This window comes from Chrysemys picta, chromosome 5 (assembly GCF_011386835.1).
Source record: "Chrysemys picta bellii isolate R12L10 chromosome 5, ASM1138683v2, whole genome shotgun sequence".
Lineage (NCBI taxonomy): Eukaryota > Metazoa > Chordata > Testudines > Emydidae > Chrysemys > Chrysemys picta.
The window spans coordinates 130,055,172-130,082,389 of NC_088795.1; the positions used below are offsets into that span (position 1 = coordinate 130,055,172).

General features: G+C 47.9%; 1 protein-coding gene across 1 annotated transcript; it reads right to left on the reverse strand.

The window, feature by feature from the left end:
- Window positions 1–7,947: 7,947 nt before the first annotated feature.
- Window positions 7,948–12,960, reverse strand: FOXI3 (forkhead box I3). The gene is made up of 2 exons (XM_005292473.4): window positions 12,230–12,960; window positions 7,948–9,493 (listed from the first exon to the last, which is right to left on the reverse strand). The coding sequence occupies exons 1-2, from the start codon at window positions 12,849–12,851 to the stop codon at window positions 8,913–8,915; spliced, it is 1,203 nt and encodes a 400-aa protein (XP_005292530.2). The 5' UTR covers window positions 12,852–12,960; the 3' UTR covers window positions 7,948–8,912.
- Between the last annotated feature and the right edge of the window lie 14,258 nt (window positions 12,961–27,218).

Consider the following 27,218-nt stretch of genomic DNA (forward strand, 5'->3'; position numbering starts at 1 on the left):
TGATGTTTTACATTACAATCCTGTTATTCCTGCAGAGGCAAATCATACTTCGTTTACCCATGGGAGCATCAATCTATTATATTTGGTCAAAAACACAAAAACAAAAATCCAATCATTCCCCCTCCCCCCACACACAAAAAATGAAATTTTTGGAAGAAAAAAACCACAACCTGAAAACCCAATTATTTTTGTTTTGATCGGCTGAAAACTGAAAAAAAGAGTGTTGCCAAAAGGTGAAAAACATTCCGTTCGAAGGGATTTGGGTTTTGTGATGAAATCTTAGGGGGCTTTTTGGATAAAAACAAAATTCATTTTTGTCAAAACTTTTCAGGTAGGAAAAAAAGTCATTTCCCAACCAGCCCCACTCTATCAATTAGGTAGGAGGTACTGTATTTTTAGTTGGCACATCCCCGTAAGTCACCAGTTATAGTGGATGGACCTGAATCCAGGGTGAGCTGGATCCGGTTCGCAAGAACTGGTTGTTAAATTTAGAATCCGGTGTAGAACCGGTTATAAAGGGGCCGGCGGGTGGGCAAACTCCAGTCCGCAGGCCACATCTGGCCCACGGGACTGTCCTGTCCGACCTGCCTGAGCTCCCAGCTGGGGAGGCTCCCCCAGCCCCTCCCTCGCTTCCTCCCCCCCCTCGCAGAGCCCCAGCATGCCGCGGCGATGTTTTGAGCAGCATGATAAGGGGGCTGGGAGGAGGGGTTGGATAAAGGGCAGGGAGCGGTTGGAGGGGGCGGAGGTTCTGGGGGGGGCAGTCAGGGGACGTGGAATGGGGGTGTTGGGTAGGCGTGGGAGTTCCAGGGGTCTTTTGGGGTGGTAGTGGATGGGGTTGGGGCAGTCAGGGGACAGGGAGTGGGGTGAGTTGGGTAGGGGGTGGGATCCTGGGGGCAGTTAGGGTGGGGGTATTGGGAGGGGGTGGTCAGGGGACAAGGAGCGGGGGGGTTGATGGTTTGTGGGTTCTGAGGGGAGCAGTCGGGGGCAGGACGTGGGTTGGGGTCGGATGGGGGGGGAGGGAAGACAGGCACGTGGGGCTTGTACTCACCGCGCGGTTCCCTACCGGGTCTTCGGTGGCACTTCAGCGGCGGGGGGGTCTTCACTCGCTCCGGGTGAAGGACCCACCGCCGAAATGCCGCTGAAAACCTGGAGTGAGTGAAGACTCCCTCGCCAGCGAAATGCCACCGAGGACCCGGTAGGGAACCAGTTCTTAGGATTTTGGGAGCTCATCACTGCCTGAATCTGATCTTGCAGATTGGTGTAACTCCACTAATGGAATTACACCACTTTTAAACTCCTGTAACATCAGAATCAGGCCCAATGGGGCTACTCACATGAATAAATCAAGCAGGATCCAGCCCCTGGCGCATAATCAATCCCCCTGATTTAAGGCAGTGTGAGATAACATATATGATAGATGTTTAGGCCTGATCTCCACTAGGGACATTTTCTAAAGATTTGCTAATGTTGGTTTCCCTTCATCCATGCTAGCAACACTGGGAGGCCCAGTACAGACCTGCAGATGGGGGCTGCCAGTATTTTTATTATTATATTAATAAGGCCTGCTCAGAGCAGGATTAAATGACACAGTGTTGGAAAAATGCTGGTGGCAGTCAATGCCCATCTACACTACCTTTCCCAGCATTGCCTCTCGCCATGTGTTTAGACTATAAGTTCCTTAGGGTAGGCAGTATGTTTATTTATTATATATGTATATAGTGCCAGGCAAAATGGAGCCCTTGTCCATGATGGGGGTTCTGGGGGCTATCATAAAAGAAACAACAAATTAGCAGCACAAATATCAGATGTCCTATTTAGCTGAGTCTGCAAATACAAGAGTTTTTGTGGCTTCCACTTCACCCCAACTCCCAGAAAGTTCAGAAATAAAAATAAATCACTAACTAGCTCGGTGCAGGAACAACCAACTTCAGAGCAGGGGTGGGCTGGCAGCCGGGTTGCTCACTGCTGCCAGGGCCAGGCCCCCCACTAACCCTCCAGGCTGCCCTGGACCCTGTGTCCCCCTGAAGCGCAGGATCCCCAAAGTGCGGGGCCTGGGGCGGTTGCCCTGGTCCGTCCTATGGATGGGATGGCTCTGGGTCCAGGGTGACCTGGGGGGTTAGCAGGGGATCTGGCTCCATCCCCTCCCTGCCCTGCCCCCATTCCACCCCTTCCCCCAAACCTCCGCCCCACCTCTTTCAGGCTTCTGCCCCCTTCTCCCAGCGATGCCGGGAGCTGGCGGGGCGGTCTGGGCCCGGGTCAGTAGACCCAGGGCCGGTGCAACCACTAGGCGAACTAGGCAGTGGCCTAGGGCGGCAAGTGGTTGGGGGCGCCCAGGGCTGTCCTTAGGCATAGGCAGCTGCGTAGGGCACCTGAAAATTTGGGGCACCACTGGGTCTTAGTGTCCATCCTACTGGTTTTCCTATCCCTGTTCTGACCCTTCCTGCCAGCTCTGAGTCTTCCTGAGAAGGGGATCTAGCAGTTAAAAGAGAAAACGTCTCCAGCCTGCCAGACCTATTAGCACAACACCAGAACTGTCAAAGAGCCATTCAAGGGGTAATGAAGACATTTAACAGGCATTTGCCAACCCCCAGGTATCTACTGTCATTTTCTGAATGTACTGACAAAAACAGTTGTGTATGACTGTAATAATTACTCAGAACATGTCAGTCTACAGGACCTTCGTTTAAAATTTGCTTTAAAAATATTTCATTAGTGAGTTGGTGAAGATTATAAAATCACATCTCTAAGAAATCCTTGCACAGATTTTTAGATGTACAATCATCTTTAGCCTTAAATGCTTGGATCTTCAGACATATGGTTTTTTAAATAAATTCTTCAAAAGACCATCCTTATCTAAAATAAACATTTTAATTACTATAGTAAAAAAACTTACTTCCAAAGTCTTCCTGTCCTTTCTGTCCATCCATTTCTCCCTTCACCCCCTCTCCCCTTCCTCCCTCCCCCCACCCCCCACTGAAGGAAGCAACAGCCCTTTGCTTCCAGATAGCTGGACAAAGAGTTTCCCTTTCTTTACTTCTGACTATCTGATGAACTAGTTTTAAGCAAAATCAGTACCTTAGTAAGATATAAAATCCTTTGTTATGCCTAAAATCTTTGGAAACATATTTTTTAAAGTTGGTGAAATTTCATAAACATGTGTATTGTTATGGCGATCACACACAGTAAATTAATTTCCCTTTTTCTAAAAGCAATGAAGATTGTTATGAACACACTAAACCTCTGTGACTGATTAATTTAAAATAATGTCTGTTTCAGTGAGTTAAATATGTAGTCATCTGGAGTGAGTACATTTAAGAGTACATTTAAAATATAAAATCAGCTTAGAAATACTGATTAAGAAAATGTAAAACAGAGAAGAGCTGCATCACGTATTCCATAATATTTAATGCTGTATTCAGCAAGACAGCTGACTCACCCTTACCACAAAGTTTTTGCAAATAAATGTCTGACAAACTTCAGGGCATATCAAAAAACCTGTGACTGACATTTTTTATTCCCAAGTTTAGTGCTTTTAATTAGTACTTTCTGCATGTCCATTCTGCGTGAGGGAGAGGGTACAGGGGTCTCTGTGGGGAACTGTGACTCTCCGCCACCGTGAGGCGGGCCGGGCATCTTGTTATTCTTTCTGCCTTTGTCCTCCGCCCCCGCCGGGCTGCAAGCTCAGGCTGCCCTCAGGCATAGGGGCACCAGTTTAATAATACTACATAGGGCCCCATAAATCCTAAGGACGGCCCTGGGGGCGCCAAAAAGCGGCTCCCTGGCTCGGCAGGGAGAAGCCGTCTTCCGGAGGCACCGGAGAGCCAGAGCGTCGGCTTGCGGGGGTGGCGAGCCCCAGGCATGGAGGAGCCGGCGCGGCGCAGGGGGGCAGGAGCCCTGCAAAGGCAGCGGCGCCGCTAGCAGGGAGCAGCCGCACCCCCCGCCCCTCCTGCCCAGGCTGCGGCCTGGTGCCTCCCCGGGGGCTCCTACAGGCTGTAGCTGATGCATGCGGGCAGAGGCCCCCGTGCGCCCCCCAGCTTCCCCCTCGCCACGCTCGGGCTCTGCGGCTTCTGGGCATGTGAGCTGCCGCCGGGGCGCGGGGCCCTGAGCCTGCTCCGGGAGGGGCAGTGGCTCACACTCCTGGGAGCCACAGAGTCCGAGCATGGCGAGAGGGGAACTGGGGTGGGGGGGTGCACGGGGCCTCTGCCCGCATGCATCTGCTGCAGGAGCCCCCAGAAGGCAGCTCCTCCCTGCCAAGCTGCTGCAGCAGCCCAAGTCCAGCAAAGCCAGTGAGTGGACTCGGGGTGGGGGCCACCGGGGTGGGGTGGGGAGGGCTCACGGGGAGGGCTGTGCACCCTCCAGGGGAGTTCAGGGGGCAGGGAGGGGGGAACCTGGTCTGGGGAGCAGCCCCTGGGCATGGCTGGCCCCTGGGGTCTATAAAGGCTCGTTGGGATTTGCCCCTCAATGAACCGATGTTACCGGAGGTAGGGAGGGTGGGCGCAAGGTGGAAGTTTTGCCTAGGGCGCAAAATATCCTTGCACCAGCCCTGGCTAGACCCCATGTACCCCTGAAGTGCAGGGCCCCCCAAAGCATGGGGCCCGGGGTGGTTGCCCCGGTCCAGCCTATGGACGGGATTGCTCTGCTTGGACCCGTTCTGGGCACCACCAAAAATTATACAAACCTGGCACCCATGTAGACGTACCCAGACTGGGAGCATGACTACTGTGGCGCTGCGCTGCTGGTCCCATTGTTAGTATTATTATTTGTATTATCATAGTGCTAAAGCCTGTCATGGACCAGGACCCCACTGATCTAGGTACTGTACAAACACAGACCAAAAAGCCTGGCCTTGCTGGCTTCTTGGGGCTTGAGGGGAGGGGGAGGCAGAGGGACTCAGGGATAGGACTCGTCTTATTTCCCTGTTGTCCTTTTCCCCCTGCTCTTGGGGCGCTCATTTTAAATGAAGGCAGCCCATGACAATAGCACTGTTGTTTTTTTGAGTGTCTTTCATTAAGCCCAATCCTGCTGCCCTCATTCTCCCATGACTTGGGCGTTGCTAAATGGTTTTAAATGAGGAGTCATTTTTAATAACAAAAGGAAAAGCTAAAGGCTGCCATTAAGACTCATTCACTCAACTCCCCCTCAGCACAGACATCGAGGTGTCTATTAGTCGGAATGCTAGTATCAAGGGCCCCTTGGGCAGGTTGCTTTATCATGAACACCCAAACATTTATATTCACATACTCAGGCTCAGGACAAAACCTGTGCTTACCTACCTCAGGCAAGGGCTTCCATCCCGTGCCATAGGAGGAGGAGCAGAATTTAACCTTAACACCACGAGGAGAAAAATTGCAAATGTGGTTAGAATATTTGAGCCTATTAACAGCCCAATCCTGAAACCTTGCTCATGAGAATTGTCCCATTGACTTGCAAGGGTGGCAGAACTGAGCAATGTAATGATACACCCTGATCCAGCAAGGTTTGGGTCGCAGTCATCCTTCATTGACTTCACCGGGGCTTTTGGCACATTGCAAGGTCAGGCCCGTACTAATGGGTGCATTCATGTTTCAAAGGTACCACCGGGAGTTTCACTGAGTAAAGACTTGCAGGATCAGGACCTTAATAAAGCTCTACATTGTGGACCCAATCCTATGGCCCTGACTCACATGAGTGAGCTTTATTTAAATTTAACTCCACAAGCTGATTAAACAAAGGAATTTCAGAGATGTTCCTGGTCCTGATGATGCAACCCCTACTAGAGTAATGTGATGGCTTTCCTTCATTCCCTCACCCATCCACCAATAATATAATAAAGAATTAAGCAAGTTCTAGAAGCTTGCTCCTTCTCAGATTCTCAAACTACTCAAAAGGGGATTTTTCCAAACACAGAGGAATCTTTCCTTCATTGTGGCCCTCTACCAAATGAAAACAAAAATTCCCTACACAAAAATGCCTGATTACGCTCCAAGTGACAGCAGTGTAAATTACAAATAACTCAACTGAAGTCAGTGGAGTTAAACTGGTGTGAAATCAGAATCAAGCCTATGGGATCAGCTTATTCTTGTACAAAGAGTCTGATTCATTCCCTATGGTAAATCACGGCCCTCGCCTCTTCTCTGGGGGATAGCTGATGAGAATTAATCAGAACTGTGAGCACAGGCTGTTAGGGAGACAAGGTGGGTGGGGTAATATCTTTTATTGGATCAATTTCTGTTGATGAGCGAGACAAACTTTTGAGCTACACAGAGCGACCTTGCATTTAGCTGTAATGCTGGGAGTACCTTTCCCAAACCTGTATAGCTCCAAACCTTGTCTCTCTCACCAACAGAAGTTGGTCCAATAAAAGATATTACCTCACCCACCTTGTTTCCCTAATTTCCTGGGATCAACACAGCTACAACTTGCAGGTAGCAAATGATGGGTGGGCCTTTCTGAAGGCCCATACGTTTGCCAAAGAAATGCGCTTGCACTTTTTGATCAAGTTTTCTTCTCTTCATGCATTTTTAAAAAAATACAGGCACCACTTTCACTCAGGATATTTAGAAACAAAACGTTGAAAGGAATGGATTTCAAGATACCGCTTGCGAAACTCACATGCCTCCATTGGGTAGCTGAGATTGTTGAGGGTGAATTCAGATGTCTCGCTTTCTTGGGAAGGAAGAAACATTAAGCAGGGAAACATCAAAGCCAGCACCCCCCTCTATGCCCTGCTGACAGCAGTCCCCAAATTCTCACCATCTCCCACAGATTCTGTCCCTTGGAAGCCACTGAGACCTCAATGACAGATGAGGGTGTTCAGCACCTGCGCCTTCAGGGGACAGATTGCGTTTTAAGCACCATCTTGTGTGGATCTGCTCTGAGCATGAGAGTTAAAATGTTGACAGCCACATGGAGCTATCTACACCAGTGCTCCACCCCCAGCTTCAACCAATGGAGCTGAACCCATGTTAGCAGGAGCGAGAGACTTCAGAGGAAAAAGGCTTGTGCAGACACAGTATTCCTGCGCTGTGCCTACGGGCCTGATCCAATGCCTATTGAAGTCAGTAGTTTTTCCATGGCTTCAATGCATTTTGGATCAGGCCCTAAGTGAGGGGAGTAGTATCAGGCTCTCGATCGGTCTTGCAATGGTTATAGCAGTGCTAGGTTGCCCCTATAGGTGCTGGATTGCATTGGATGAAATATTGTTTGGAGTTTTAGAGACAAAAATGTTACCTGCTTGTGTGGCATTCTAAAAAGTTGGGATGCACGCGATTCGTTGTTAACTACAGTACGGCAATTGTACTGCCATTTCAGTGTCATGCTTTCTTTTGTTTTCACTGTATATGTTACATGCCTTTATACCAGCTGGCTGATTACATCAAATCCCTGCCAACAACTGCTGTAAACCTCAGAAATGGGAGGATTTTTTACATCATGGATATTATGTACTATGGGACGGATTCTTTCACAACTGTAAATCAGAAGAAACGTCACTTAAGCGAATGGGGTTTCTCCAGATTTAAACCAATGTATAAGAGCACATTTTGGCCCACTCACCTCCACTGCATTACTCTGCTGAGGAACCTTAAATGGGTGCAACTCCTTTGACTCCAGGGTCTGAATTGGGCTGCATGGGTTTGATCCTACTTCCGTTGCATTGTAAATGTGAAATTGCTTGCAAAGTTAATTGGAGCAGGACTGACTCATGTCAATTACTATATATTAACCAACCTAAGCTGAAAATGGGCAATTTACTGTCTAAAACCAGCAAAAGCTTCAGTCCACCTTTCACAATTACCCATCAGGAGGTTGTAAACCAAACCACACACTTCTCCTTTGAGCTGAAAGCAACATTTTTTTCTTGGCACAGAGGAAAGTGTTGAGTCCCTGTATCTTTCGTCCCAACCCGTGTCCCTAACCATCTAAAAAAGTAAAATAAAATCTGTTGATGAACAAACAAGCAAAAAAATCTAACTGTAAATATTTTATTCCCCAAAATTTTGTTCAGTTTGAAAAGTTTCAGTCATACACTACAATAAAAAAAAAAAAAAAAAAAAGGAGGGAAATGGGGGTGAGGAAAAGGATGGGCAAAATAAACTTTCCCAAATTTCAAACACATTATAAATAAGTACAACTCCAGAGCATAATTTACAAATATAAAATCCCATAGAAATGTATTTACAGAGTAGTACATTACATACAAATATGTATAAAAATATTCACTGTGTTTATTCTCTTGCTAAAAGCTGGATGGCTAAATTGTGTGTCTTTGGTACTAAGCTTAAGTAAAACGATTATTTTACAAAATAAGGCCCCGATTCTTCAATATACAAAGCACAGGCAGCCTGGTGAACCTGCCTGGAGCTGCTCTGTATCTAAAGGGGATCTGTGTGGGCACAGAATCTGCCCAGGCATTGTACACTGCAGGATCAAGGCCTAAAACAATTACCTAAACAGGCAATCACTGACATAGGGATTTTTACAAGGCACTTCATTAGAAATCTCTTCATTTGTTTTTTCTCTTCCAAGACCAAAGCACTTGTAAACAGAGGTTCACAAATAAATGACCAACAGGCAACACTCCCCTGCTATGTGTCTGTATTTGGTCCTTGCTGATTTCTCTTTGTAGTTATTTTTTTAACTCTACATTCAAGATTAAAAACCTCTGAAGTCACTAATCCAGTTCTGGTTCTCATTTGCAGAATTTAGTGGCAAACAGGCATCCTGTGTGGATCAGTGATTTTGCAGGGATGATTAGGGAAAATACTCCATATTGTGTGTGTACGTATATATAATAGATTGTAAGTTTTTCTTCCTGGGAAAACAAAAAACCTACGGCAAGTGTCCTGCTTCAAATGCAGTTTGCAAAAGCATGGGGTCTTCCTCGTGGCTGAATGAACCGGCCTTTCTTGTTCTGTTGAGTTGCAATCCAGGCCCTACACCTCAGTGCCATCCCGGGCGTAGATGAGGCTGTTGACTGTGAAGTTGTAGTAATGGTTGTACTGGGTTCCCTGGCTGCTGCTGGGATGGAAGGAGCTGTAATAGGCAGCAGTGGGCCCCGGAACTCGCTGCAGCTGGTCTGGTGGGAGCACCTCTTGGGAGGAGTTGCTGGAGGAGGCAGTGAAGGTGCCACCACTCATCTGCCCAGCGGGGAAGTTCCGGTGGTGCAGCTCCCTGCTGAAGCCTCCCGCCAGGCGGCTCCCTCCACTACTCAGTGAGCTCATGCCACTGAAGAAGGTGCTCAGGCAGCCCGGGGTGGCTGAGATGATGCCTGGAGAAGAGGAGCTTTTGGGATGGTCCCTGGCAGGTGATAGGTCCAGCTCTGGGGAGGGGCTGTTTCCACAGGGCTTGCCTGCAGCAGCCGGGATGGGACGCCCTTCCTCAGCCTTCAGGCCTCCGCCAGAGGACACCACAGTGGGGGTGTTAGGCTCAGAGCGCCGTTTGCGCTTGCGCCGGAAATTCCCATTGTCAAACATCTTCTCACAGTTTGGGTCTAAGGTCCAGTAGTTCCCCTTCCCTGAAGGAGAGAGAAAGAGTCAGACAGGGAGCTCCTCAAACAGATGCCCTACACCCCCTGAGCAGGATCTGCTCCCTCCTTCTACCCCCCTCTTCCCCCGCATTTGCACAATCTGCACCCGCCAAACACCCACTCCAGACTTGCTGACCAGAGCCTGATTCTCCTCTCGCACTGTTGCAATTTCACTGACTTAAGTTCAGGAATTCAGAATCTGCCCAACCAACCACACATCCGGAATGAATCTTGCAGCCACTTAGCAGGATCAGAACTTCCCCTCCGAGCCTACAGTCCCACCCCAAACAGAGTAAAAGGGCCCTGCAGACAGAACTCCTAATGCTTCCCCAACTACACCCTTGTCATTTAAGGGTGTGTGACGGCTGCCATCTTGGCCAACGCACCAGGGATTGAACGGGGGGACCTCAAGTGCTAAAAGCACAAACTGCTCCATCTTAAGATAACTGGGGCTGTAACAGCCCCATCTCCTCTGTGGATCTGGCACAGAGGGACCAGTAACCCACACTCACCCGCTGGCACCCCCGTCCCAGGGAGACCTGCACTGCAGCGTAGGCCCACACTTACTCTTTCATCCGGATACCGCTCAGCTGGGGTAGGGTAAAATAGAGGGGTACATTAGCAATGCTGGGCATGTGTGGGGCCATCTTGCCCATGTTGTGGTTCAGGGCAGATTATGCGGGAGGGAGCATCTACTGGTGGGGTCTTTCTCAGTGCTGCACATGTGCCAATGGGATTGGTGTGCATATAAATACAGCACACCCACGGCAGCCCCCTTGCCACCTGGTCACAGTCATGCACACACCATGCCTCAGATCTCTGTGCAGGGAAGGCCCTGAATCCCTTTGCACCCAGGGGGCCCGTGTACACTTGCATTAAACCCTTTCCCTACTGAGCAGGACATGCACCCCCCACTCCACCTGGCTACAACCCTAATACCCTCCTCTCCCATGGGCCTCTGCACCCAATGCACATCAGGGCCGCCGGGGGGGGAGGGGGGGGGAGGAAGAAGGGGGAGTGGGGCAATTTGCCCCAGTCCCTGGGCCCCACACGAGAATATAGTATTCTATAGTATTGCAACTTTTTTTATGGAAGGGGCCCTCAAAATTGCTTTGCCCCAGGCCCCCTGATGCGTATGTCTGAGCCACACCATCCTTCAGGGTAGGCGGGACCCTGCATCTCTGAAATACCCCCCACACCCAGAGAGCAGACTGGATTTACACCGTGGGGCTGGGTCAGATCGGTGCTAAGGGCCCCACCCCTTGCCCCAGGGGGCAGGAACCCCATAGTGGGCATCCAACCCCAGAAGGGCCCTGCCCTGCCGGGAAGTGAGCCTGGGGCCCTGGATACAGCTGCTCCCATTGGGACAATATCCCACTCCCCGGTCCCCATCGCAGGATCTGCCCCTCGCTGTCCCTCCCACCCAGGTGACAGCAGAGAGTGTCCCCAGCTGGGCGGAGCAGCCGGGGTGGGGGCGGTTCGACACCCCGGGTTACACTGTCCATCGCACCCCCTCTCTGCCCGCCCGCCCCACCTGCCGGTACGCTGGGTGCAGGTGCCCCTTGTCCCGCGTGACTCCCCCCCGCCACCGGCTCAGGGGGAGCGACCGGGATCCACATCCCGGGGTCCCGTCTCCCTGCTCGAGTTCCCCGGGATCGGCGCGGGGCTCCCCCTGGCGTCCCGGTCCCGTCGGCTCCCCGCCCTACGCCTCGGGTGTCCCGGCACAGAGCCGTGCAAGGGGCGGGCGCTGCTCAGCCCCGCGCTCCCCTCCCTGGTCGGGCAGATCCTGTCCGGTATGGCGCTCCTCTCGGGTCCCCCTGGGTCCCTCTCCCCATCCCAGCCCCTCGGTCCGTTTAACCGCCCCCCGCTCCAGGTTCCGGGGCATCCCCAATCCCTCTGCCACCGGGATTCGGGGCACCCCCTCCCCATCCAACACCCCCCGGGTTTCTGGGCACCTCCTCCCCATCCAACACCCCCCGGGCTTCTGGGCACTCCCTCCCCATCCAACACCCCCCAGCCTCCTGGGCACTCCCCCATCCAATACCCCCCTCTGCCACCAGCCTCCTGGGCACCCCCCCATCCAACACCTCCCAGCCTCCTGGGCACTCCCCCATCCAACAGCCCCCTCTGCCACCAGCCTCCTGGGCACCCCCCCATCCAACAGCCCCCTCTGCCACCAGCCTCCTGGGCACCCCCCCATCCAATACCCCCCTCTGCCACCAGCCTCCTGGGCACCCCCCATCCAACAGCCCCCTCTGCCACCGGCCTCCTGGGCACCCCCCATCCAACAGCCCCCTCTGCCACCGGCCTCCTGGGCACCCCCCATCCAACACCCCCCAGCCTCCTGGGCACCCCCCCCAACCTCCTGGGCACCCCCCCCATCCAATACCCCCCTCTGCCACCAGCCTCCTGGGCACCCCCCATCCAACACTCCCCAGCCTCCTGGGCACAACCCCCTGCCACCGGGCTCCTGGGCACCCCCCCATCCAACACCCCGCCGGCCTCCTGGGCACCCCATCCCTCTGCCTCCGGGCACCCGTCCAGTCGCACTCGTTTCCCGGTGCACTCAACCGCCCTCCTCCCCTCCAGCCCCGTGCCTGGCATCCCCAATCCCTCTGCTCCCGGGCACCACCCCAGCCCCACTCCCCTCCCCTCCATTCCGCTGGGACCCCAGCCACCGAGCACCCCCCCCCCCCCAACTCCCTGGCCACCCCCGGCGCTCACCCGGGTCGTCCTCGTCGCGGGGCACCTTGCGGAAGCAGTCGTTGAGGCTGAGGTTGTGGCGGATGCTGTTCTGCCAGCCGGCCTTGCTGCGCTTGTAGAAGGGGAAGTTCTCGGCCACGTACTGGTAGATGTGGCTCAGCGTGAGCTTGCGGCCGGGCGCGCTCTGGATGGCCATGGCGATCAGCGCCGAGTAGGAGTAGGGCGGCCGCACCAGCCGCAGCAGCTCCTCCTGCCCGGCCAGGCTCAGCCAGCTCAGCTCGGCCGCCGCGGGCGAGGGCGAGCCGGGCGCGGAGGGGGCGCCCCCCAGCTGGCCGCCTCGCGAGCAGCCGTAGGAGGCGGGCGGCAGGAAGGGGGCGGCCGGCCCGGGGCCGCCCTGCAGGTACGGGGCCGGGCCGCTCACGCCCCACAGGTAGCCGGCGTTGGCCGGCGCCCCGTAGTCGCCCAGGGCGTAGGCGGCCGGCCGCTGCGTGGAGGAGGCGGCCGCGGCGCCGGGCGGGGGCAGGCCGGGCTGCGGGTACACGCTGAAGGGCTCGCCGCAGTACACGGCCATCTCGGGCGCCTCCCGGGCCCGGCGGGGCTGCGGGCTGGCGGGGGAGCTGGGCTGCAAGTCACCGGCGCTCATGGTCCCGGGCCATGCGGGGCGGCCGGCTGCGCTGCCCCCTCCCCCCGTGCCGACAAGCTCCTTATAGCGCCTTCATCTCTGCCCAGCCTCCCCGCCCGGGGCCAGGGCTGGGCGGGCAGGGGCCGCAGCCAGTGGGAGGGCTCCCTTCGAGGGGCGGGCGGCAGGCAGGCAACGGGGGCTGGGTAGATCCCAAAAACAGAAAGAAAGAAAAGGAGGCAGCCCCTCCCTACCGGGAGGCGATCTGTCTGTCTCTTGTCCCCCTCCCCACCGGGAGGCGATCGATCTGTCTGTCTGTCTCCTGCCCTCCCCCCTCCCCCGAGCTGTCTGCCACTGCAGGCGAGACACAGGAGTTTGGGGGTGGGGGGAGCCTGGAGGAGGAAGAGAAGCTCGCCTGGGGATACTGGAGTTCTCCTGATCGGCCCTCCACTTTGGGGACCATTGCTCAGCCCGCCCTACGGGGAGGATTCGAGCGATCCGGGTCTGAAGTGGTGTTGAGTCTATCGGCAATCACATCCCTCCCTCCTCCCCCAGTGCAAGGGAATTGGGACGGGAGAGACTACACGGCAACCCACTGCGCCTCCGAGAGGCACATCATTGAGAGCCTGATCCGAAGTCCCCGGTACAAGTCGACGCGAGTTTCTCCGTTGGCTTCACTGGGTTTAGATCAGGCCCGTGATTAATATGCGCGGGCTTCAGACTTCCACAGCTCCCGTATTAAGGGAATCGGGAGCTGCTCCCATGCGTGCAAACGAAAAAACTTCATCGAAATAGATTTTTAACCCGGTTCTATGTAGGTGCCCGCGGGAGAAATCCATTTTTTTTGCAAAGTTTAGGATACTTGAAAAAGATCCTAATTTTTTATTAATTCTGAAACAGGGTTAGGTTTTGTTTTTCTCCTTCGCTTTGGGAATCGCAAAGGAAAGGATCGTTTCAGATATTTGCATCTGCCAAAAAAAAAATCATCCTACTTTAAACTAACTTTTAAAACTTTAAAATGAACGTTGCGTTTAGTTGACAGCCATCTCGGTTTAGGGAATTTCCCAGATCATACCAACTGTATTTTAAACTATGAGACAGGTACTCAGATCTTTAAAAAAAATCATAATTATAATAATGGTAAAAAATCCCCATGTGAAGATCAAATTTGTTATATTTTAACTCCCTTTCCATGCATTAAATGCCTTCTTGTTTGCTCACTCGTACAATACCGTGTGCATATTTTTTCACTAGTATCTATGCAATAATAAAAATACTTTAAAAGCTGTTCAAATTAGGCCCCTAATCTTAGTACATAAACAAAGCAGATTTGTTAACATCAAATAATGGACATCATTTAAAAATGTTTTAAATGAATAACAACGCAGAATAATAGGAGTTCCAAATTCTGCGTTAACTTATGTGCAAACCTATTAAAATCCAGGGGCTCCCACGGACTGGAATTTGAAAGCAACATGTGGTTGACTTGCATATTTTGTGTAATTTCAAGTGTCTTTTACGGCCCTGGTAATATACAGGGATAGATCACGCTTAAATAACTTTGGATAAGAAATTACCTGAAATGAAAGAAACGCAAATGCGCCGCTTTAATTTATATTTCAACAGGAAACGCCTTGCAAGTTTTCCTTAGACATACACAATTGATTTCCAAATACAAGTTTAATTTTGGCGAATATGTAGGCCAAATATTTGTCTGTGCAACATTTTGTTTTCGATTAAACAAATCAAAGCTTCTCTGAATTTATGGACACTCCTGGATATAAACATTTGTAAACAGGAATGTAGCCGGGAAATGAACACAGAGAAATCATACTCTTTAGGATCAAATGCTTTCATTTTCATACGGTGATAAAGATGAATACAATCAGATCGGGTTTGTTGGACGAATGTAGATAACCTTTGTTAATCGCTTTGAAGATGTTAATCGTTTTCTAAAGCCTAATTGTTATTATTTAATTACGTTTGCTGTTGATAAAATGTGTAAAAACATTGACATAAATCGAAAGCACACTTTACAAAGTTATTAGGGCTGTGCAGTTAGAGTTTAAATTGACATCGAGGAGAAAAAAATTAGAAAATAAATCTTTCATAAAGTGCCTGCACTTCTTTGCTGTCGATAAAATATTTCTATAAAACATCAAGGCAAAGTTTCAGACACGCTTTACTGTTCTAGCGCAAATCCCCAAATTGTTCTTCACAGTGTTTCGAACAGGGAATGTAACAACTCCAAAAGAGTTATCGATTTATTTAAAAAACATAAACAACCCTTTGAACATAATATTCTCCCGGGTAGGTGTCGTGAAATAGGAGCTTGTGTTTCCTTCTCTTATCATGCCTTGTGTTGTGCATTTTTCCGTGTAGAAAAGAATTCGCTACTTATCTTTATTTTTTTAGTCCAAGCATCAGCCGAAACACGCTGACTTTTTTAATGTTTTGCTTTGTCTTATTTTGATTCTTACTCTTAAACGTTCGTTATTTATAACAGTCCCACAACTATTTTGCTAGACGATAACAAATTAAAAGTTTAAGTAGGCGATAGGCAAATTATTTAAAAAGAATCCAGACCAGTTTCTTGCTCAATTATGGCATAATGGGGACGTCTGAAGAACAAGAAGAGGCTGGATTTTAAAAGCAAAGTTACTTCTGTGTTTGAAGATCTCAGTTGATATATGTATTCTGTAAAATTACAGTGAATCTGTGTTTATCCGCTAGTTCAAAAAGTCTGTGATCATCCCGCTAGGAAGAAAATCTATAAGTGGAATCATTACATCGCTTTACAAATTTTGCTTCGGGGTTTTGTTTTATTTGGAAAATTGCAGAGCCACCTACAGGAATATCCCGGCTACTACAACGTAGGACTGAGAAAGGGTATTCTGAAAGGAATGTGTCTCTTTTAAGTTTTCCTTAGTTAATTTCTGGATCAAACAAAGGACCGGGGCTAAAAATTAGTGCTGATTTAGATCTAGCAAAGAATATGAGGTTTTAAAATCATCCTTGTTTAACTAAACAATATGAAATGGAAAACAAATAAAAAACAACTTTATAACATTATGAAATTGCTTTTATGTCACCTAAATTAAACACCTATTTTCCATACAGATAGTGGAGGTGATTGAAACCTTTATGGTGTGTGGACTTGAAAATACTTTTATTTTATTGTTGTTGTTATAGCTTTAAGATAGAATGTACTAAATTAGTATATTGTATAGGTGGATTGTCACCATATGATAAAGATCTTATTCCTTTTAATTTTTGCCAGAACAAATTCTTATCTAGAATAAAAAATTAAAGGATCCAGAATTTTCATCCCCGTTTATTAGCATCCTTATTCTTTCTATTTTTAAGACTGGCCTGAGAGAAGTTCATGCCATAGAAATACATGAAGGAATGAGATAAGTGAGGTATTGAAATACAAAAATAAAAACATCTTCAACATAATGGTCTGAATAAAATTCACCAAAGTGAGGAGATACAGAGTTAAGGTTTGAAAAGTACTCACAAGCCACTGTGTTGCACCAAAGCAAAATATATATACACCTATCTCATAGAACTGGAAGGGACCCTGAAAGGTCATTGAGTCCAGCTCCCTGCCTTCACTAGCAGGACCAAATACTGATTTTGCCCCAGATCCCTAAGTGGCCCCCTCAAGGATTGAACTAGCAGGCCAATGCTCAAACCACTGAGCTATCCCTCCCCTGTCATTATATGACGTTTATCCCATGAGGAGTCTCATTAAATATTAGTAATTGTGTTATGGAGGCCATGATAAATTGTGGTTAGAGCACTGAACTGAGACTCAGGAGACCTGGGTTTCACCTTTGGATCTGCTCCTGGCCCGCTGGGTGACTTTGCACAAGTCACGTCACTGTTCTGTGCCTCAGTTTTCCCCTCTGTAAAATGGGGATAATGCTATTGACCTTTGTAAAGCGCTTTGAGCTCTGCAGATGAAAAGTGCTATATAAGAGCTAGGTATTATTACTGTATTGTATTAATGGTATCATTCATTTTTTGGCACTGTATTTTTTTATTCTTGTATGTAGTTCACAGATTTAAATTTGTTTACACTGCTAGCTCTAGGTGCTGTATTGACTAGTAGGAAGACAATGTCTCTGCTTCAAAGGGCTTATGATCTTAGGCCCTGCCCCTCCAAACATTTGGGCACATGCTTAATTTTACATATGTGAACAGTGCACTGAGATCACTGGGGGTATGTCTACACTGCAATTACAAATCCGTGGTTGGGTTGTGCCTGCTGACTCGGGCTCAGGCGAAGGGGCTGATTAATTACAATGTAGACGTTTGGCTCAGGCTGCACCCTGAGCTCTGGGACCCTACCGCCTTGCAGAGTCCTGGAGCCTGGGCTACTGCCCAAGCTTGAACGTCTCTAGATGGCAATTAAACAGCTCCTTAGCCTGAGCTGAGTCAGCTGACATGCACCAGCTAAGGGTTTTTAATTGCAGTGTAGACATACCCTTACACAACTAAAGTTAAGCATGTGAGTAAGTATTTTCAGGATTGGGATCAGACATCTCAGTCCTGTATGTGGTGCACTGGGGTGGACTACTGCACAGGGAAGCTTATTGGCTTCATGGATCACACTGCAGGGTCAGAGGGTGTGATTCAGACACCATTGACTTCAGTGGGCGTTGGATCTGACGCTATACTGACAAAAAAATGTGGGTGCTCTCAAGCAACGGGCAGTAAGCAAATCCCATCACCCATGACCATGCATGTCACTTTATTACTTCACGATCGCGTTTTGGTTCCTTTTGGCTGTGGTTGGTGGATATAAGCGTCCTTTCTTCCCCAGTGGCTACAGAGGCAAGCCAATAATGGCCTGATGGGGCCCCTCATGATCCACATATCGGGGGGGGGCAGGGGGAGGATCTTTTGCATGCAGCTCTCACCCTTCTGCTATTCCCTGGACAGAACAATTGGGAACAGATCCCACCACGCAAGAATAACCTAGCACAGATTTGTTTCCTCTCCCCTCTTGCTGCAGGAAAATCAGCACAAGAAGAGGCAATAGGGCCATACCTTTGGGTCCCAAGTTAAACTTCAAACACGTGAGTATGGGACTACTCCCATGCTTTAAGTTGCGCATATGCTTATGTGCTGTTCTGGATCAGGGCCCAAGTTCCCATTAATCTGTTCTAGGGAGCTGTTTTTCACTCCCTCTATGGTATGTTCTGTATATAGGTAATAGAATATCTGATAGTGTGGTCTCAAAGGTTTATTGGCATGAATGTGGGAAGGCACTGTGTACGTGTGTGTCTGTGTTGAAAAAGTTTTTACTCTTTACCTAAGGAGAAATTGTGCATTTCCCTTCCTCCCAGTATCTACTAGTCATGTGTGATCACCTAACTTTGCCTCCCTCTCGTATGTTACAGTACTTAGATTGTAAGGTCTTCCAGGCAGGGACCATCATTTTGTTCTGTGTTTGCATAGCACTTAGCACTTCCATGACTGGGGACCCTAGATGCTTTCTGCAATACAAATAATAACAATAATACATCTCAGGCTTGTATAAACTTCTTCAGTGTCCCCAAACACACACACACACACACACACACACACACACACACACACACACAACCACTAGCCTTCTCTCTCTGACGTACCTCCTGCCCTTTTAAGTCAATGGGACTGCTCACATGCTGCAAGTTGGGCACATGCTTAAGTACCTTCCTGAATTGGAGCCTAACAACTGGCTATTAATAGATGTTTTAATAAATGGTTAACCATTTATCAGTCCTTTATAAACTACCACTAAATGTGCCCTGTACATAAAGTGTGACTAAATATAAACCAGGTGATGGCAGCAATCGCTGCCATGGGTGAGCAGTTGCAAGTGTCACAGGAGAATCGGGTTTTTCAGGATAGCTCTGAATGGCTTTACAGTTTGGAATAGATTTTAGCAAGCTGGAAGAGAAGCCTGGCGTGTCAGGGGAGTTAGCAAGGGTGGGGGGGAGATTCTGCTCTAAGGAAACAGAAGGAAGTCAGCTGTTTGAGGATGGATTAAGCACACACTCCAAATGTTTGGAAACAAGTTTCCAGAAGCACTCAGATCTCTGCATTCCTTCCTGCAGCTCTCAAAAAACAGTGTCACTTCTGGCTTAAGCAGATTCATATAAAGAATCCCCACCGCTGAGCCCATAAACATAATCCCACTTCGTTTTGTTTGGTAACAATAATAAAGTCCATCTGCTGAATGTGTGTGGCTAGCACTGTACCCAAAGGCTCCTTTCCTGCGAGTGATGTTAAGCAGGGGGCTTTCTCTCTCCCAATCAAGTCTGGAAATGTGTGAGCAAGATCAAACCAAGCTACTGTTAGCGTTGTGATGATTCCTGTCTTTTGGAAGCACCGTGTGGGATTTTAAATGGAGCTGGTAGCTCAGGGATGGGAAGGATTTGGTTCTGTCCTTTCTAGCAAAGCTATCATAACCGCCTTTGTGATTTAAGTTAAAAGGGCTCAGTCCTGCAGTCTTCATTCCTGGGAGCAAGCCAACAGGGGCAATTGCTGCCCTGGGGTATACACTTGGGATACCCTGGGGCCTGATTCTTTAGGGGTTCCTGGATTTGAATCCAAGTTAATACATTTATTTTACTGATAAAAATCTATTTACCGAAAAGGCCATTTTAAAGCTTTCACAAATCCTGGAACATGTAGAGTAGGGGGTCAACCCAGCATTGGCAGGGAACTGTCCTGCTGTCCCCAGCACTCCACCGGGCTCCTCCTGCATGGAGCACTTGTGCAGGGTCTGAGTCAGAGACAGTGCTGTGGAAATGGTACTGCCCCCATCCATATTCAGAGGGGGAAGCCAGTGCATGCTAGGTCCCCTCCACTCCCATAAGCAGGGGGGACAATATAGACTCTGGTGTTTTAAATACCTGCATGCGTTTGGGGCTGGTAGCCCTGACGTGTAAGCATCACACTGCTGAACTTTACATCACGCTTGGGAGAAGCTCCCCATAAATATCTGCAAAATGAATACATTGTCCTCTTGCAAAACCCTGCTTAATACTCCCCTTTGCTGGGGTGGCTACAAACATCTTGACAATGGTTAGGCTGATGGTGTGCTGAGGCCACGGCCCATTATGCTGACCAATATTGCCTCATTGTGTCCTAGTACTCCCCTGTCTGTCTGGATTCATCTGTTGTCTCTTGTCTTATACTTAGATTGTAAGCTCTTTGGGGCAGGAATGGTTTGTTCTGTGTTTGTACAGCACCAGGTCCATGACCATGGCAATAGAAATAAATAATAATAATAACAATAACCAAAGGACAGATTTTCAAATGCTCAACATACACAACTGGCACCAGATTGTCAAAAGAGCTCCGCTCCCAGCAGCCCCCGTCGTGATACTTCTGGACAAGTTTTCAGTCTCCAAGGTGCGGAGGATTTTGAAATTCTGGGCACCTATTTGGGAACTGAGCTCTTCTGAAACTCTGGCTCCAGTTATGGGTGCTGAACTCTTTTAAAAACTCCAAGCTGTCTCAGAAAAGCCCCATCTTTTTAATCCCCAAAGATCCTTGACTAGTGGGCTATGCTTAAAAAACTGGAGCCCTAAGTGAGGTGCTCAAAAATCCATATAGAAATAAATGGCTGGATTTTCAAATGCACTTGAGCACCCAATAGCACCCATTAAGGTTTGTGCCGTAATTTCATAATTAAGATGCCTCCCAAAATTCTGACACACATAATTCAAAGGAATGCACTGGAACCTGAACTAAAGATCTCACCTCAGAAATGCTCAGATTCATTGGGTCTAAGGTCTACCATTTCTCAGTATAAGTAGTTAGATATGGTAGACAGATAGATTAAAGGCAATCCTCAAGATAGGCAACCACTTTTAACCATCCCTGAGGTCTGCAGTACAATTTTGTTAGATTGTTAGTTGGAGATCGTATTGAGTCTGCATCTGACTTTGACTGGTTCCTTGGGTGGCTACAGGCAAATTTTAATGCATACTGAAAAGCAACAACTGCAAAGAGATAAGACAAAAGGACTGACTTTTAGTCCTGTTTGTACAGCACCTAACACAATGGGTACCTGCTCCATGACTGGGGCTCTCAGGCACTACGATAATACAAATAATAAAACAATATGGAAGTTTAGGCTTGAAAATAGACGAAGGTTTCTAACCATCAGAGTGAAGTTCTGGAACAGCCTTCCAAAGGGAGTAGTGGGGGCAAAAGACATATCTGGCTTCAAGACTAAGCCTGATAAGTTTATGGAGGGATGGTATGATGGGATAGCCTAATTTGGGCACTTAATTCATCTTTGACTACTAGTGGTAAATATGCCCAATGGCTTGGGATGGGATGTTAGATGGGGTGGGATCTGAGTTACTACAGAGAATTCTTTCCTGGGTGTCTGGATGGTGAGTCTTGCCCACATGCTCAGGGTTTAGCTGATCGCCATATTTGGGGTCAGGAAGGAATTTTCCTCCAGGGCAGATTGGCAGAGGCCCTGGGGGTTTTTCGCCTTCCTCTGCAGCGTGGGGCACGGGTCACTTGCTAGAAGATTCTCTGCACCTTGAAGTCTTTAAACCATGATTTGAGGACTTCAATGGCTCAGACATAGGTTTGATATAGGAGTGGGTGGGTGAGATTCTGTGGCCTGCATTGTGCAGGGGGTCAGACTAGATGATCATAGTGGTCCCTTCTGACCTTAAAGTCTATGATTCTATGATAATTAGTTGTCAAGGTTTGATAATGGGAGTCTTGCCTGAGTGAGGGCTAGAGGATCAAGGCCCGAGAGATCAAACCACTCTGAATTCAGCAACATAGGAGCTGTCATACTGAATCTGACTTGTGGTCCGTTTAGTCCAGTACACTGTCTCTGACACTGGCCAACACCAGATGCTTCAAAGGAAATTGCAGAATACCCGGCATTAGGCAGATGTGGGATAATCTTCCCCCCATGGAAGTCAACAGGTTTTGGTGGAGTCAAGAATTCACATTGCCTATTCTGAAATCCTTGGCCTGAAGCTCTAAAAATCAAAGGTGGGAAGTGAAAGGGAACAAGGTGATTTATGCTGTGCTCTGGGAGGGGGAGTGAGATGGAGATGATTAAACAGCATCAAAGGGGGACAACCGATGTGAATTTCCCAAGAAGTGATGTGGATGCCTCAGATGCTTCTCTCTGGGTTTTCTGTTTCATTCATTAGCAACTGGAATAGCACACTGTTCGGGGGGGAGGTGGATCTAAACTTGAATCCCTTTATCTGTTAAAACAGATGATTTCTAGTAGATTAAACAATGGCCTTTCAGTTTACTGGACCACAGTTCATGGCATAATTAAAGTATTCTCCGGAGTCTCACCTCCATCCCTTCAGCCAGTAGTCCATAGCACCTCATCATCAGAGATAATCTGACTCCTGTCTGAAGTGAGCATAGCTGCAGATGAGGAGATTAGCAGGAGATAAAGCATATTGTCTGACACATAATAAGTGCATATGATCTAGGACTGTCTCTTCAATTTCAGTCAGTGCTGGTTAACCCTTATACATCTGGCTCCTTGCAGGGTTTTCAGAAGGGCTTGCTGTTCTAGGAGTGTGTGAGGATTTCCTGCATCTGGGAGGCAAAGCTCATCTAAGGATGCTCAGGACCGCACAGCAGGCAGTGGGTTGCTCTTCAGGGCACCTGGCAAAGCCTATCTGTTTTCTCGGGCTGGAGCCTGAATCTGTTGCCGTCTGGGAAGGTGTTTTTTCAGTTGACTTTGCCTCAAATTGGTTAGCGCCAGATGCCGCTGACTTCAACTGAGTTACTCCAAATTCCCATCAGCGTCACGGAGAGTGGAATCAACTGCCAAATTGTCCTTAAAACTTTCCTGCAAAGAACTAAAAAAGGAGGATGTGTTTTTTCTTGTTTGTTTCTTTATGATTTATAAAGAGAGCATAGCAAGTTAGGGGTTTTTCTTCTTATTTTTCACCTGGATGTATTAGGAATGTCTAGTCTGCTCTTCCTTGGTTTTGCAGGGGGACATGTGAGAGAATGAGGTGGTGGAATGAATTCAGCCACGGGGGGCTCAGATATGGATAGGGTTCTTTCTCAACCCCTAATGGTAGGAGACAGTGGTGTTGCATCTTTAAAAGAGACCTCTTTTCTCTCAAATGATTCTCAGGTGTATGAATGAAACAGATAGTCACAAAAGTCAGGGTGTTTTAAACCTTTGAATACAAAAATAAAATCACTTCCCATCTCAACTGATCAGGTTTTACTTGCATTATGGTATATTCAATATCATAAGTCTATCAGTTGTCTAATTGCCCGTAGAGTCTTCCAGCAAAAAATAGGGCAGAAAATACCTGAATTTCTAATATAAAAAAACCAAGCAGAAAAAAATGTGTGTTTGGGGGAGGGAAAAAGTCCTTTCTTACATCTTACCTAAAAAAGAAGCAAATAATAATAATAATACCTACCTCTTGTATAGAGTTTTCATCCATAGATCTCAAAGTGCTTTACAAAGCAGGTCAGTATCATTATCCGCATTTTACAGATGGAGAAACTGAGGCACAGAGACATGAAATGACTTGCCCAAGGTTACCCAACAGGCTAGGACAGAGCCAACTCTCCTGAGTCCCAGTCCAGTCCTCAAGCCACTAGGCCACAAATCCAGTATTCCTCCTTGGCCCCTCCCAGTGGAGGTCAGCTTTAAATTGTGATGTTGTAGAACAGACACACGTGTGCACCCAGAGGCTACCATGGGTAACTCTTTTATAACTTCAAAAAATAGCAGAATCTTAAAGTAAGTGTCAGATTTCATAGGTGGGCATTTAACAGGCTAGACCTAAACAGGTTGGGAGAACATGCAACATCTATTTCTATAGTGTGCAAGTTACTTTTGTGTCCTGTTAGGAGAAGGGTTGCAGCCAGATAGCGGAGGCAGTGGATAAAGCAATAGAGTGGCAATCAGGAGATCTGCTCCATGCTCCCGTTTTTCCAGCTGTAAAGTGGGAATAATTATAGTTACTTTCTCTGTAAATTGCTTGGAGATCTACAGGTGGAAACTACTCCATAAGAGCTAAGTATTATCAATATAGGAGCTTTAAAGGAGCTGCAGGGAGTAGAAAGGCAATATACTTTTACTTAATGCAGGTTGGGGCTGATTCCGCTATTAAAAGTACAAAGAGTTGCACCTGTAAAGATTACAGGGGAAGTCCTGTCCCCATTGAAATCAATGGGAGTTTCGCCACTGTCTGACTTTTTTAGGACCAGGATTTCACCCTACATTTCATTCATAAAAGGCTCCACAGTCAGTGTACCTTCCTAGCTTTTATGTCAGTTCTACATCCTCAGTCTGTCATCAGGATGATCTGACTCAGGAGTGACTGGCTCATCCTTCTTCCTCTAAATGCTTCATCAGCTGTCCCTTGCTAACTGTAAATAAAGGCCACTAGGGATAGCTTTTCTGCCTGACCCTTCACCCGAAATAAAAATAAAGCTGGCCGAATTTAATCCTGACACAGAACTCCGTTACGGGCCTGCTCCTTCCCTTAGATGTTGACAGTTACCTGCCAAGCCCCATGGTTACCTTTGATTTAGCTGTAATGGCATCCCTGTACTTAGGACGGCTCTGGGCCTGTAATCCTTTCGGAAGCCTTCATCAATTTATAGGGTAACCTGAGATATGGGTCTCACTTCCCCATGACGTTACCTCTTGTTAATACTTGCTGAAGGTATCAACAAACTAGAGCTCAATGTAACAGCGTGGAAGCACCTTTCTAAATTCAAAGAAATGAAAAGAGTTGGTTTTATTGAAATGGCCAGAGAGGTTTGGCAATTTTTCTGCCCACACCTGCTTTAAAATCAGACAGGGGACAAGGACTCTGCTTTTAAAGGATACACATTCCCCACATTGAACCAATGTGATATTTTGCTTCCCCGGTACTTATTCCTATGCCAAATTCTTCATTGGTGTAAACAGGCACTGCTCCAGGAAGGACAGAGTTGTGGCTCAGGCACAGAGCTGGGATTCAGGAAGGCTGGTCTCAAACCTGATTTTTCCACAGACTTTCTGTGTGACCTGGGGCAAGTCACTTGCTCTCTCTGTGCCTCAGTTCCCCATCTCTAAATTTCCTTTACCCATCTTGCCTATTCAGAGTGTAAGTTCTTCAGGGCAGGAGCTGGCTCTTAGTATGTGTTTGTACCACACCAAATGCAATGAGGCTTAGAAGTAGGAGCCTCGACGCTCTACTGAAATACAAATAGTAAAGAAGCAGCCTGAACTTTCTTGCAATAAATTGTTCCAAACTCAGAGAAGGCTACTGCTCAGAAATGCAAATGGTTCCTATTCTGCGATCCGTAGGAACTGATTCTGCTAAAGGAATCCAGAGGGCGGGTTTACACTGAGAAGGAGGTAGGAGGAGACTTCTAGGGAAAGGCAAACACTTCAGACTTCAAGGTGGAATAAATTCAGTGGCACACTTCTCTAATGACCATACGATCCGTGATGTTCCAAGTTCTTAAGCACAGATCAAAGAGAAAGGGCGACTGCTGAAATGACATGCAACCACCTCTTGCATTGTTTAAATTCTCTCCTCCTGCAAGGGCTGGATCTCACTTTACTTTTCCTGTCACTGTAAACAGGTGGTTGTTTTAAGCTTGCTTTATTCTCCTTGACAAGTTTACATCAGCCAAACAGCTAACTGGCTAAAACTAGGAAATCTCCTTGCTGTAGGCCTGATCCAAAGCCCATTAAAATCAAGGGAAAGACTCACACTGACCTGACTGGATTTTGGATCCTTCTTGAGTCAATTCCGAATGATGATTGCTCAGCCCAGGTTGCTTTTAAGGACTAGATGCCACAAAGGAATTGTCCCAGGAAAGTGCAGCAAGTTCTGGCCCATTGCCCCATGTAGAGATGTTAGCCAAATGGTTGGGATTTTATGTTGTATTTAGTGAGAGTAAAATCCTGGTATCTTTATTGCTAGTATTGCTTAGCACTTGTTGGGCCAGACACTCAGCTGGTGTATATTGGCTCCACTCAACATGAGTTAGGATGGCAGAACCTGGACCCCTTTGGATTCGGGTGTTGGGCTGAAGTCCATGTTGCTGAGTCAGCCTTATGCCTCATTGCCACTAGAGACAAACCCGAGTCACAACTGTTGTCTCTGGAATGATCAGAACAGGAGCTTCCCCAAGGTTCAGGGTGTTTGGATTTGGAGTTCTGGTTTGCCTTGTTATACAGACAGGCCTGTGACACCAGGCTCCATTTCTGCTGTTCCAGTGTGGGCCCATCTCTAATTATAACCTTCATCTTCCAAAGAAGAAGAATGGTACAATGTATCAAACCCTCAGGCTCTTAACAAAGCCTTGGATATTTGATACAAGAGGTAATGGTCCCAGAGGCATGTTTACCTTGGATTGAGTGAGTGAAATCCATTTTAGAAGGGCTTTTTCACCTCAAGCAATTTAGCCTAATGAGGAGAAAAGTGATGTGGTTAATGGACCATTTAAACAACAGTTTCATGGAATCTAAGCATTTAAATATACATATGCATTTGCTTCCCAAATTCCCAAATGATATGTTGGCATAGCAAAGCCACCTACTGTCAATATATTCAATACTAATATATTAAAATGCCAACTCTACAGTCTGGTAAGAGGTACAACGAGTAAGGAAGAAAGCTGTGAAAAATGCATTTCTGTACCTAAAGTTTATGTCATTCTAGGTTTCCATCTCCCCCTGTCTCCCAGGCATATTGTATCTGGGAACCTCAGAAACGTGAATGAATTTATCCTCACAGCCTCCTGTGTGGAGAGAAGTATTACAATCTCCATTTTCCAGATGGGGAACAGACACACATGTACAATTTGTTCCCACTCCTCCCTGGCAGGGCACAGTGAGCAGAGACTGGCTTTGCCTTCCCAGCTGGGAATTCCCCCAGCCAGCATAGGACTGGCTTGGGTGTAGCATTGCTGCAGTAGGGCAGTTATTGGCTGGCAAATAGTCTCTTGGTAACCATTAGCTCCTGGCAGTTTAGAAAAGACTGCTGGTGGGGGGCGGAACTATCATAGAATCAGGGAGTCATATTCATTTCAACAACCCATGTCTCTACTATGCAGAGCAGAGCTTTGGTGCAGAAGAGACTCTGACCCTAAAGTGACTTGTCCAAGGTCATACCCCAAGTTTGTGGCAGAGCCAGGAATCAAACCAAGATCTCCTGAGCCCAGTCCAGTGCCTTAACTGCAATGCCATCCTTCCCTAGGCTAGTTACAGTTTATTTGCCTTTAAGTTTAATAACAATAATAATATACTGCAATGGTTTAGTGCCTTCAGTTATTAATTAATTAGGCTACCTTTGAACATCCCTATGAGATAGATGAGCCATGTATCTGCCTGTCCCACACTACTATTCTGGT

Excerpts from the sequence above, each read along its gene's own strand:
- FOXI3 (XM_005292473.4), bottom strand. The coding sequence starts at position 12,851 with ATGAGCGCCGGTGACTTGCAGCCCAGCTCCCCCGCCAGCCCGCAGCCC. Across the intron at positions 9,494-12,229 it reads CCGCGACGAGGACGACCCGG|GGAAGGGGAACTACTGGACC; the intron begins GTGAGCGCCGGG and ends TCTCTCCTTCAG.